Source organism: Cornus florida, unplaced genomic scaffold (genome assembly GCF_030987335.1).
Source record: "Cornus florida cultivar Cherokee Brave unplaced genomic scaffold, ASM3098733v1 CherokeeBrave_3.0.0_Hap2_Chr01, whole genome shotgun sequence".
NCBI lineage: Eukaryota > Viridiplantae > Streptophyta > Magnoliopsida > Cornales > Cornaceae > Cornus > Cornus florida.
In genome coordinates, this window is record NW_026775571.1 from 72,666,311 (window position 1) to 72,680,647 (window position 14,337).

The 14,337-nt window shown below is 33.8% G+C and overlaps 1 protein-coding gene across 1 annotated transcript; it reads right to left on the reverse strand.

Annotated features, from left to right (window-relative positions):
• Positions 1–9,545: 9,545 nt before the first annotated feature.
• Positions 9,546–10,144, reverse strand: LOC132301568 (uncharacterized). Its single transcript, XM_059798829.1, has 2 exons — positions 9,819–10,144; positions 9,546–9,729 (listed from the first exon to the last, which is right to left on the reverse strand). Exons 1-2 carry the CDS (start codon positions 10,019–10,021, stop codon positions 9,621–9,623), a joined length of 312 nt encoding a protein of 103 aa, XP_059654812.1. The 5' UTR covers positions 10,022–10,144; the 3' UTR covers positions 9,546–9,620.
• Positions 10,145–14,337: the final 4,193 nt, after the last annotated feature.

Genomic DNA, 14,337 nt, shown 5'->3' on the forward strand with positions numbered 1-14,337 from the left:
AAAACTGTATTAGAAAATTAAAAGAAACCAAAAACTGTCTTGGTATGGATGATGGCTTTAGGATACTGCTGAAGAAAATACCAAAAAAAAAAAAAAAACTGTGTTGGTGTAGGAGTGATCCCAAAGTAGGGTTATTAAAGAAATTAAAGACTCAAAAGGTGATGTTTAACTGGTTAATCTTGAAATATAGTTGCAGTTTCTTTGTCCAGTTCTTTTATAATCCTGTTTTCTTACCCCTAGCTGAAAATATCCTATACTGGATCTTGGTTCCCTTTATTATTTAATCTATTACTACTTACATATCTTGTTCACTGATAATCAAGTTAAATTATACCTGTACTTGAGAATCCAATATAATTAATTGGTCTTTCTAGGTGTATACCAAAATTTACATGAAAATACAAAACCTTTGGAATTAAATTAGGCGGGTCACGGGGATTTAGACCTCCATTACCCAAATTAATTGTATGGGAAAGCAGTATTGTTTATCGGGAGTAGGCGAAATTAAGTTGCCAAATGCCCAAATTAGCACTAGTCTCTCTTATCTTGGTTTTGTTTATTTATGTATGTTATTTTGTTCGTACGTTTTGGTAGTAGTTTCTTCGCTACATTTTGTTTGTCAATGATGATGATATCTATTTGATTCATAAATGACAATCTTGTTCTTTCCCTTTTGTGATTAGCATACTGAATTTGAGACTTGTGTGATGCAGCTACTTGCTTGGATTTTGTACCATGGACAATGAGGTGATTTTTTGACAAGTGCAGACTGAAACTCAAGTGCTAGAAGGTTTATAAATTTGGTGAATAGCAGTGCTAGGAAATTGATGATATTCTTGACAAATGGATTTTGTTCCTGTTTTGGAACATTGATAAATGATGAATTGTTTTGGAACTTTAGTAAATGATGAATTTTTTTAATGTACAATGAATTTTTTGTTGTAGTGATAGGCAGACACCATTCATGCACAACTTGAAAAAGTGATGGATGAAATAATTTAAAGATTATCCAAATGATATAAATAATTTATAGGAGGAAATCTATTTAAAAAATAAATTAACATTATAATAGTTTTGTTAAAATAAAGACATTAGATTAGTAAATTGTAATTACAAATAGGGATGTCAATACTCTGCCTCATGACAACAGTGGCACTATTTATAACTTTTTCAAACACTAAGGCTTTTTCTTGATGATGTGACCATACCTCTTTATCTGCCATGGTGTAAAGCTGTTTTACATTATTTGGCTTTTTGTTCAATCACATGGCTAGACACAGAATGGGACTCTTACTGAATAAATCAGCTCTTGTAGATAAACAAAAGCAACCCACTTTCATATCTTATCATCACATGGCTAAAGTTAAAAATAGTGGTGCTAGGTGCATAAACACGTGAACTATTAAGCAAGACACCCCACTTCCTGCCAAAGAGAGAGAGGTGTAAGTCCCTTTTGTCAAATCATCACATGGGTAAAACTCATTCACATGTCTGTGAATTGGGCTTTGTAAATAGACATATGGCATATGCACAAAGCCATAACATTAGCACTAGTAAATCTCAAGGACTGAGTTTTTTGAGCAATAACGGGGAGGTGGAATTCATAAAAATACTGCATAAAATAAATCAAAAATACATACATTTCATATAATTTGGCATAAAATTTAACTCAACTACTAAGTTTTTTTGAGCAATAACGGGGAGGTGGAATTACAAAGTCATCATCCCCTGTATCTGAATAATCTGACAACTCTGAAGCAACTTATAAGTCTGGATCATTAGTAATGGCTTGAATAACTTCAATTGGATCCTTATGCATCTTCTTTGCAATGGAAATGCTCTCATTCCTGCAACATCTGACATATAGATTTTTTAATAGCTTTGATCAAATATGAGAAAAAATAAAGATACTACATAATCAAAGTGCACTTAGAAATCTATTTAAAAAATAAATTAACATTATAATAGTTTTGTTAAAATAAAAACATTAGATTAGTAAATTGTAATTACAAATAGGGATGTCAATACTCTGCCTCATGACAACAATGCCACTATTTATAACTTTTTCAGACACTAAGGCTTTTTCTTGATGATGTGACCATTCATCTTTATCTACCATGGTCTAAGGCCACTTCAAATTATTTGGCTTTTTTTTCAATCACATGGCTAGTCACAGAATATGACTCTCGCTGAAAAAATCAGCTCTTGTAGATACACAAAACCAATCCACTTTCTTATCTTATCATCACATGGGTAAAGTTAAAAATAGTGGTGTTAGGTGTATAACACGACAACTATTATGAAGACACCCCTATCATGCCAAAGAGAGAGATGTGTAAGTCCCTTTTGTCAAATCATGATATGGGTAAAATTCATTCACATGTCTGTGAATTGGGCTCTATAAATAGACATATGGCATATGCACAAAACCATAACATTAGCACTAGTAAATCTCAGTTGTTGATCTATGGATCGAAAGTATATAGAACGAAAGTACTCGTTAAGAGATGCATGGATTGAAAGTAGTTGTTTTACATTCTCAATCGTTCTCAAAACTATTCCATTTATAACTCCTCACATCGATGGTTCATTTTTTTATGTAAAACTAACCTGGCATATAATCATCGTCACCTCCATCGAGATTTGGTGTGTATTTATTTTTTAATGTGTTCAAGTGTGTATTTATTTTTCCGTCAATAAACGTTTTGATTGTGTTTCTACAAATGTACCCTGTATTTATTTTGCTATTATTTGGCTTCTATTCATTATAGCATTATAAGCTATTCCATTTTTAACTCCTCATATTTGAAACTATTCCATTTTTAACTCCTCACGACACTTCGTAAGGTCATGAGACCCCTCCGATGTATAAGATTTTGCTGCTTGCCATTGTCTTCAACCAGCAAATGTTCTTTCTTCATATATAAGAAAATACTAGGAAATCTCCTCAGTATATATAATAAGATACTAGGAAATTTTCGAACTCTAGTGAATTGTCTTCCATAAATTCATGCCAACCCTTGTAAAAATATTTTGTGTTGTTAACCTCTCTCACTTCAACCCGCTACGATTTGCTTGCATAACTCCTAATTATAGACTTGGAAGGTAAAACTCTATCAAATTGCTTAAGGAACGCTGGTGGAAGTTGCAGTCGTTGAGAGCTCCGTTCCGGGAGAAAAACTTTGAAGAACTAAGGACACTAATCAGGTAAGGAGAACTTTTTGCAAAGTACTATTTCATAATGGAACTGGCTTAAAAGCAGCTTCTTTACCTATTAGGGAGAGAATAATTGTTTTTAGGATATCTTATAGAATAAAAAATAAAAAAATAAAAAAATTAGCTTCTGTGTAATGTTTTAAGTGATGTTGGAGTATATTTTGTATTATTCATTCCCTCAAGTTAGATAGATTGGAATAAAGTTTGTACTCTTTATGGCACTAATGGATTTATTTATGGATGTAATGTGCAACCTAATTAGCAGTGTGGGTTATAATACCATTTTCAATTGCAAAAATAAATCCCTTTTGCGAAGGTACCACTTTTTTTCCAAATGTACCACATTTTTTGAACTGAATGTACCACTTTTTGGCGTCAAGGTACCACGTTTTCTCTAAACACTTATTCATGGCGCTAATGGAGCTATTTATGGATGTAATGTGCAAGAAAATTAGCGGTGTGGGGTGCAATACCATTTTCAATTGTAAAAATAAGTCCCTTTTGCGAAGGTACCACTCTTTTAGCCAACAGGCCATGTTTTTGAACTGAAGGTACTAGTTTTTCGCTTCAAGGTACCACGTTTTCTCTTAACACTTATTCATGGCGCTAATGGAGTTGTTTATGGATATAATGTGCAAATTAATTAGAATGCGGGGTGTAATACCATTTTCAATTGCAAAAATAAGTCCCTTTTGCGGAGGTACCATATTTTTTCCAAAGGTACCACGTTTTTGAACTGAAGGTACCACTTTTTGAAAAAAAGGTACCACATTTTCTCTAAACACTTATTCATGGCGCTAACGGGAGCTATTTATGGGTGTAATGTGCAACTTAATTAGCGCTGTGGGGTGTAATACCATTTTCAATTGCAACAATAAGTCCCTTTTGCGAAAGTACCACTTTTTCCCCAAAGGGACCACATTTTTGAACTGAAGGTACTTCTTTTTGGCGTCAAGGTACCACGTTTTCTCTAAACACTTATTCATGGCGCTAATGGAGCTGTTTATGGATGTAATGTGCAACTTAATTAGCGATGCGGGGTGTAATGCCATTTTCAATTGCAAAAATAAGTCCCTTTTGTAAAGGTACTACTTTTTCCCCAAAGGGACCACGTTTTTGAACTGAAGGTACTTCTTTATGGCGTCAAGGTACCACGTTTTCTCTAAACACTTATTCATGGCGCTAATGGATTTATTTATGGATGTAATGTGCAATCTAATTAGCGGTGTGGTACCAATACCATTTTCAATTGCAAAAATAAATTCCTTTTGCGAAGGTACCACTTTTTTTCCAAAGGTACCACGTTTTTGAACTGAAGGTACTAGTTTTTGGCGTCAAGGTACCACATTTTCTCTAAACTATTCATAGCGCTAATAGAGCTGTTTATGGATGTAATGTGCAACTTAATTAGCGATGTGGGGTATACCATTTTCAATTGCAAAAATAATTCCCTTTTGTAAAGGTACTACTTTTTTCCCAAAGGGACCACGTTTTTTGAACTGAAGGTACTAATTTTTTTTTTTTCCAAAGGTACCACGTTTTCTCTAAACACTTATTCATGGCGCTAATGGATTTATTTATGGATGTGATGTGCAACCTATTTAGCGGTGTGGGGTATAATACCATTTTCAACTGCAAAAATAAATTCCTTTTGCGAAGGTACCACTTTTTTTTTCCAAAGGTACAACATTTTTGAACTGAAGGTACTAGTTTTTGGCGTCAAGGTACCACATTTTTTCTAAACTATTCATGGCGCTAATAGAGGATGTAATGTGCAACTTAATTAGCGATGTGGGGTATACCATTTTCAATTGCAAAAATAAATCCCTTTTGTAAAGGTACTACTTTTTTCCCAAAGGGACCACGTTTTTTGAACTGAAGATACTAATTTTTTTTTTTCCAAAGGTACCACGTTTTCTCTAAACACTTATTCATGGCGCTAATGGATTTATTTATGGATGTAATGTGCAACCTATTTAGCGGTGTGGGGTATAATACCATTTTCAACTGCAAAAATAAATTCCTTTTGCGAAGGTACCACTTTTTTTCCAAAGGTACAACGTTTTTGAACTGAAGGTACTAGTTTTTGGCGTCAAGGTACCACATTTTTTCTAAACTATTCATGGCGCTAATAGAGGATGTAATGTGCAACTTAATTAGCGATGTGGGGTATACCATTTTCAATTGCAAAAATAAGTCCCTTTTGTAAAGGTACTACTTTTTTCCCAAAGGGACCACGTTTTTTGAACTGAAGGTACTTCTTTTTGGCGTCAAGGTACCACGTTTTCTCTAAACACTTATTCATAGCGCTAATGGATTTATTTATGGATGTAATGTGCAACCTATTTAGCGGTGTGGGGTATAATACCATTTTCAACTGCAAAAATAAATTCCTTTTGCGAAGGTACCACTTTTTTTTCCAAAGGTACTACGTTTTTGAACTGAAGGTACTCATTTTTGGCGTCAATGTACCACGTTTTCTCTAAACACTTATTCATGGCGCTAATGGAGCTGTTTGTGGATGTAATGTGCAACTTAATTAGCGATGTGGGGTGTAATACCATTTTCAATTGCAAAAATAGGTACCTTTTGTAAAGGTACCACTTTTTTCCTAATGGGACCACGTTTTTGAACTGAAGATACTTCTTTTTGGCGTCAAGGTACCACGTTTTCTCTAAGGAAGATCCAAACCAATTTTTCATTCGTTAAACTACCCATTTATCGACACCATGGAACCAAGGAAGATCCAAACCAATTTTTCATTCATTATAAACTGCTTCAGTTTTAAACTCCATCAAATTTGAAATTAGTACATTAATATAGTAGTGAAAGAAAATTCATTGAGACCCTAATATAAATAGGCCATACAATACTAATTCCTGAAAACCCAAAAGGGCAACTTCATTTGATTTCATGTAAGGTAGATGCCAGTATAATAAGCCATACAATAGTTGCAAAAATATACCAACCTAATCCACAATCAAAAGTTACAAAACTACTATTCTTTAAAACTTTAAAAATAGCTAACACCAACAGAGTGCAAAATACTTGCATAAAAAAATGACACTATTCAACATTACAAATGTCCCATATCCCACATCATTTCAGGTACCACTTTTTAGAAAATTCAGCGATCCTCCTATCCCACTTCCTCTAGCTTCCAACTGGGCAAATACTGGTATGTATTTCCTTGTTATGTGGTAAACCAATTTGTTGCCCTTATCCTTTGAAGACTAATCAGAGTCCTCTTGTTTGTGTATTTGATGGACATGCATTCTTTCTGTCTCTGTGTAGTTGGAACAAAATAACCACTTTGTCTCTGTGACTGTCACATGCAATAAAAATTAAAGTATTAAGGCATTGTATAATATTAATAAGGAACAAAAGCAATATAAAAACAGACAATTCGAAACTTTGAATAATAATAATAATTTTAAACAGAATCATCAAAATTAAAAAAGAATTTATAATTTGCCCAACACCCTGCAAGTGACCTCATTATCCAACCAACTTAGCAGTACTGCTATTTAAAACATGTTTGAACAATTACATAATAATTTTGAGTTTACTTAAGAGGTTGAATATTTCCATTGGAGCTCTTGACAAATATATCACATGGAAAAGTGCCAATGAACATTGAGCTATAGTACTAACAACTAATTTATACTAATAAATTGTTGTACAGCAAAAAATTATATTAGAAGTCGAGGAAATTACATCTTATACGCCTTGATGGATTAAGATGGAGATAGTGAGGTTCCTTGAGGTAAATGGTACCTTGTTGGCTGATGGAGGTGATGTTAGAATCATAAAAATAAAAAAAATAAAAAAATTTACTAACCACAAGTAAGCTGATGGAAGCTTACTTGAAATCAACATGCTTAACCAAATGGATAAAGTGCTTTGTTCTTTACAAAATCCTTCATTTTGTTATTGTCATCTGAAAGCAAATTTGAAGCAATAATTGCACGTAATCTATCAACGTCCACCTGCAAATTAAACCAGGTAAAGACAAATCATGAATATAGGATAGGGAAATGGACTTCATGCGTGAATACATATAAGTGTAAATAGATAGGAATCTAGTGTTGCAGAAACTATATATTTGATAAAGAAAACTTTTTCAACAATGTTGAATTTGGCATATGCACAAAATCTCGGTGATACTAAACTTTTTATATGTGAAATATTGCATAAACAGGTAGCTTCATCCTTGGGAAATATGTTAGCAATTTGGTCAGATCAGCACAGAGACAGAACATAAACAAAACCACAACAAATCTAATAATACGAAAGATCTCCCTGTCCCAAAATAGTTGTCCCTTTTTACTGATTCCAAACACTCAATGGCACGCACCTTTTTTCTGACATTCCAAAAGTAATCTTAAAGTGACTATTTATTTTGAAATTTTTTAATCATTCATTTCAATATGTCGTAGTTTCAGTATCTTTTATGTTCGGTTCATTTTTAATGAGCACCACTAAGTACAGTGAAGTGACCATATAAACTGCAATATGTTCATTTAAAATGACAGGAGTCCAGTATTTACGTATCTAATTGGTTAGGTGATGTAGGAAAAACAAGGTTGACTGATGATTTAAGCTACTGATCTCATACTGAATTCTTTGATAATGAAAAACTGTCTGAAAATATTTAAGAGTATGCTATTCATTTAAACCTCATCTAGCAAAGCTGGTTTCTACTCGATAGGACCCATTATACAGTGGATGTCAAACATTTTCTATATCATTCATTACATGGTTCATTTTATTGCTTACTTCATGTTAGATCCGTACTCACTAGAGTTGGATGCTTTCTCTTTCCAAAAAATGGCATACATTAAGGGTATACTGTATTAGGGGGTTCTAAGGTTGAAAATTTTGTTGCCTAAAGGGGGTGCTTACCGCTCTCTTTGTTTCAGCACGTGCCGTAGTCCCCTGGTCTTCCCGCTATTGAGACTACGACATTGCAGCCTAGCGGAGAGAAATCGGAGAGCGAAGTACTTGCACACAAACATGGGTTTAAAAGATGCAAAAAGAAAAAAGAAAGGTATAAGCTGGAAAACGTGTAAAAACAGAATGGGGAGTGCAGTGAAGAGGAAGGAAAACGTTATAGTGGATGCATTTTGTGGTTGTATTAATTTTTTAAATTATGTTTGCATGTATTGGAATTGAAGACCCTCCAATTTCAACCCTTGAACAAAAGTGTGTAGGAATGTGGATCAGTTTTACAAATATATTTTTTGAAACCTTTAAAGGCAAGACCCATTTCTTCCTTTGAAGACTAATGACCAGTGGTTGCTTAGATTAACAATGCACCAATGGTTTAGAAGAAAACAGAGAATTAAATGATTAACGAAGAGTATCGAGGAGATTGTGTGATTTAGTAATTCGGTATTTTCTTCATTCGGGAAAAAAATAAATAAGACCCATGTAAAAAATAGAATTGGGCTTCACCTTCTCTTTTGGGTGACTGAGTGAACCATCCCATTTCTCCATGAAGTCCAACATGAAAGCACCACAACTATCACTAAATAAAAGACTATTTAGGTATCTGTTAATTATAATTGTGAACATAATCAGTACACCAAACTAGGAACATTAAGTGATAAAATTACCTATCGGGCTGTTGAGGTACGTTGGGCACATTGTATATGAAGTTTTGTAGATCTCTTCCGGTGAATATCTCAACCAACATTACCTACAAATGCACAATATATAAATGATTAGAGTAAAAAATTCAGTACCACGTTCTTCAACTTGTATACTTTACCGTCCTAATTTAACAGTAAATGAATACATAATCAAAAAAATAAGCTCATATGTAATAAGCGTTTACCAAATCTTTTGACATCTTGTCTGGAGTACGCTTATCATGCGAACATTGCTTCATTGAATCCAACCCATCCATACGACTATCGCAAATGTTAAAGACATACAAGCACCAATGTTTCTCATTTACAAGTGTTGGAAAGAAAAACTGCATATTTAACAATGTAAAAATTTAATTACTTTTAGAATCATATTTTTTTGATAAAAGTATAACAATTATTTATGTTTCCAAGCGATAAATATTACCATATTGAATTGGCGAACTTTGTTATCATCGACATTCCTTATCCTTTTATACTTGTTCCAAACTGCTTGTATTTTACCCTTCCTATCAACCACTTTTGAAGGTATCTTGGAAAGTTCAATCTGAAAATGCACACAATTGATAACCTAATATGTGTCAAACAAACACTAATTATAGATAGAAGAATTTGTTACCCCAATCGAAGGCGGAAAGAAAAATTTAGTTCCTCTACGCTTTTGTTTCAACTGGAGCATTTGGCAATAGACTTCAACCACCTACAATGATCACATTTAAACCATTAATGCATGCGTGTGATTGGTTTGAAAAATCAATGAACTTTAAGTGAACATACCATATTTGATATCCAATGATTGTAAGAGATTGTTCTCATCTCTTTTCTTGTGAGGAAAATATCATTTATGTTCACCAGCATTTCACTATAATTAAACAATAACATATTAAGTGTTTGAGCATAGAAAGTAAGTAAATATAGAGCAAATAAGAAATTATTTATATAATTTCTCACTCATCATTTCTGCTCTCATCCATGGCATATGAGATGACTGCCTTTGCTTCTGGACGAAGGACACGCAATCGGTTGACCTTTATTTCAACCCAAGGTGATCCCTTATGGCGCCCAGGCTTTATAACACGTAATAAAGGGATCACTGCTTCCTGCACATCACGCTCCTCTTCCATTGCTGTGGAGGTTCCCACTTCCTCCTCCATTGGTGCGGGGATTTCTCCTTCCTCCTCTATGGGATCGTGTTTTGTAAAAGATTGCCAGGGTGAGTTTGCTTGTCTTGTGGAGGTTTCGAATTCCTCCTCCACTGGTATGTGGGATTCATCTTCCTCCTCCATCGGATGGTGTTGTGCAAACAATTGTGAAGATGGGTTAGGTTGTCGTGTGGATGAACTGGGTTCTGAGGATCTCGACCCCCTGCCTTGGCCTACATTGTGCCGTTGCTTCCATTTCTTAACAACTGTCATAATTTCATATGCCAACTCCTAACAATTTTAAACAAGTTTAATAAATATATATATCAGTTAATATATAAATGTAACCGTAGAGTTCCAAGTAATTATGAATATGCAAATATAACCGTATATTTAGTACCAATTATAAAAAGCCATAATTGACGTGATTACCTTATCGGCATCTTCAGATGTATCAGTTGTAAACTTTACCTCACCGAAGCCGAAACCATTATATTTACGCTTCTCCAAATTCAACCTCTCGCCTATTAATTTGTTGGTCCATCCACGTAGGCATGACATCTCAGGCTTCGGTTTTGGTCCATTGACATCCACACGGTGTAGGTAGAAAAGCTACAACATATAAGCCATTATGATAATGACATTATAGCTATTTAAAATAAAATGATAGACACATTACAAATATTATATCTTAGAACATACCATGAGAAAGAACAAGCATCCATGTATGTATGTACAACCTTCTCTTCCTTCCTTTCTTTTATAGGACGCAATTCATTTTTTCAACCAATCTAAAACAAACTTCCCCCAATTGTACGATTTAATAGCATCCACATTGTCAACCGCTGCCAATAACCTTTTGCTTGTCTCATTTTTCGATATGGGTGCTAGAAGTGATCCGCAAGCGAAAAGGACAAAAGCCCTCTTGAAGTCATCCCCAACAGGAAGAACGTCTAATTGATGCACTAAGTTTGGCACTTCTATTGCACCGTCCTTTAAAAAAATGCCATTTTCTAACCAATGCACACTTTGTACAATATAATTTGGCACATCTTCTCCTCTTCCCGAGGGTAGGCCAAGTACCTCTTCAACGTCACTTAGCGTAACATGGATCCAAGCGCCAGATTCAAGGGTGAGATGAGATGTTCTAGGGTCAAAGTGTTCTACCAACCATAAGCACAGGTTGCGGTTCAAAATGGTACACTCGATGTCTAAAAGGGACCCAAACCCAATCTCTTGTACGGCAACCTTTTTGTCTTCACTTAAATTGCAAACCGTTTCCTTGAATTTATTTGGAGAACACCGGGTATTCAACATCTACAAATAAATTACCAACACAGGCACATTAGATACAAAAAGGAAGGATAGAGCACATATATGGACATAACAGTCCAACTTAAATTTACCAATTTGCACTTCTACACATTACATGTTGAAAAGATTCAATCTCAAATCTGCTAGCTTACAAAGGCACTTGGGAGTACTCATATATTCCTAATTCATTAATTCAATACAAATTCTTCAGAATTAATCCAACTAAGCACGTTAATGATAGGTAAAACACACTAAAATAAGCATATATAAAGCATCACTTAACCCAATCGAATAGATAAAAGGAAAAAAAAAAAAACACTTACAGTTTTTATTTTTATTTCTTTTTTTGAAATTGTTCTAAAGTTCTTTTCCTTGGATGTTAATGGTCGTATGGTTTACCTAATAAGGGAAGGAGGAAGGATCCAATGTCCTCATACCATTTGTTATGGGAATAAAGGTTCTACCTCGTATTTTTAATTAGAGAATAACTCTAGGGGGTTTCGATTACCATTGGAAATGCTCAGCTCAGAGGATAAGTAATGGACCTTTTTGTTGATGATCTTATGTTAATCGCAGCTGGGATGTTGAATCTGTTAAAATACTGACAGAATCAATAGCTTAATTTAGTTTTAACTTCTATTTCTAGCTTAATTCCAAATAATGCAAAGAGGTGTCATATTCTGATCTGGTATAGAGACTGCTACTCAAAACCTAATTCTCAGAAAGCTTAATTTCTCTATTAGGACCCTCCCAATTAGATATTTGGGAGTTTCATTATTGTCTAATAGACTGAATAAGCAGCACTGTGATCCTTTAATTGAGGAGTTTTGGACTACCAACTACTCATTTTGTGCTGGAAGGTTACAACTTCTAAAGTCTATGCCATTCTCAGTGCAAGTTTATGTGGCTTCCACCTTTGAATCTAGGACATTCAAAATTCAAACACACAATCAATTACCAATTAAGCACCCAAATTGGCCCACAAATATTAATAACATCAGTTTCTCAAGTCAAATAAATAAGTTAAGAATTATCCTTTTTCAAATAAAGTTTTATGACAACACCATGATAATGATGATTTTTATTTTTGGGAAGCACTGGAAGTGTTTTTGTTGCTTCTACAACTGAATAACTACACAAATCTTTCAACCTTCAAACACAAAAACACACACACAAAAGAAAATAAAAAAATAAAAAAATGAAAATTTTGTTGTTTATATATTAATAAATTTTGTTACTTTATATTGTAGTTTGTTTCATATACAATTGGGTGCCTGTCTTAATTGACAGATTTATGCTTCATGCGGTTAACATCCAATTTATTATTAGCATGAAAAAAACTGGAATAAAAAATATATATATATATATATATTTAAATAATTAAAGATATGACTTACCAGTATGAAGTGATGAAAGCACTCTAAAATATGGTAAGACCGTAGGGTGCTGCAATTGTAAAAATTATAATCCACAATAAGGGCCTTCAGCTTGTTCAAGACTAAAGTTCAACCCAAATTTACCAATTAGTCTTTCAAATCCTACAAAGGGAGATCCTGTTTCAGTCATTATCTTCACAAATATTTATAACTAAAATTCATAAAAAATAAAAAAAAAGTATATAAAAAAGATCATAAAAAATTTCACCAAATAGGATTTAGTTTGCAAAACAAGAATTACAGTTACAAATCTCATAACAAGATAACCATAAACACGAGAAGCTAGAATGAACACGAACAGTCATCTTAAGACATATACACCAACTTATTAACTATTAATAGAAAATCGAACATGACACAGATATTTAAATTTATAAGTCCAGTCTTCATTTAAGCTGAGTCTTATGCAGTAGTTATGCTACAAAATAGGAACTACATGCTTTAGCTTTTATGTTACTATAATTATAAATTAAGGAAGGCTATTCTAAGTGTAAAGAAATAAGAAAGTGTGCATCAGAAACAAAGAAATAAAGAAAGAATTAATGAAAGAAAATAGAGTTAGCATGCTTAGGAATGCAAGGCTCTCTTCAAACTGGCAACTGTATGCTAAACTAAAAACTACTTCAACCTTGTTTTCTTTAGATATACTCTTGTTGAAACTCAGAATTTGTAATTTGGTGGTTTGACAAATCTCACACATACATGTTACTTTCACAAAAATAAGTGTACATGAGTCCAGTTAACTGATGGGAGATTTTCTGATGACGTTTTCTTGAGTCTCCGTTCAAGTTTCAAGCTTAAATAATTTATCCTATCATGAATTTATAAATAAGGTCACATCAAATCCAACTTCTAAATATTAATTTTTTTGTCTTTCTTAAAGGGCAATAAGAAAATTGAAGACCCAATCAGGGTCATCTCTCTTTTCTACATTTCGATCAGCAAAAGGAGAAAAGGTTTTGGAAGTGGAAGGGACAATCACCAGCCAGCCGGTTCTTCAAGATGTGGGAATTTCTACATGGCCTAGTATATTTTTGTGATAGTTCAACTCTTTAGTATTCAAAATGCTACTTTATATATATATATTTGATATAAAAAAAAAAAAGGGGGTCAGGTGACATGGTGAAAGCTTAAACTGGCCACTATAAGGAGACATATTTAAGTATGAGATCAGCCATTTCGTAGGCTGTAAACAAGCTAAGTCAAGCCAACTTTATAGAGCTTATGCTCAGCTTGGCTGGTTAGAAGCAGTGTCTGAGCTTAGTTTGAGCTTGGTTAATTTTTGAACAGTTGTGATCAAACTTGACTCACTCAAATAAACCAATTACTCAGCTCGGTTCGCATAAATCAATTGAGTTCTTAAGAAGTTCTGGAGGATGGGAAATTTGGAGCCTTGTTATCATAATTGTTAGTCAAAATAAAATACGCGCGTCATGCTTTGCAACTTCTCACTGTTGGAGCAAAAGATTGAGAAAGTGTGTCTGTGTGACTGTAGATTCTTAGTTTTAATTGTTGATTAAATTTGGACCATTGACTTCTTTTTCTGTAAACAAATGAATATCAAATCTAAAAGATAGG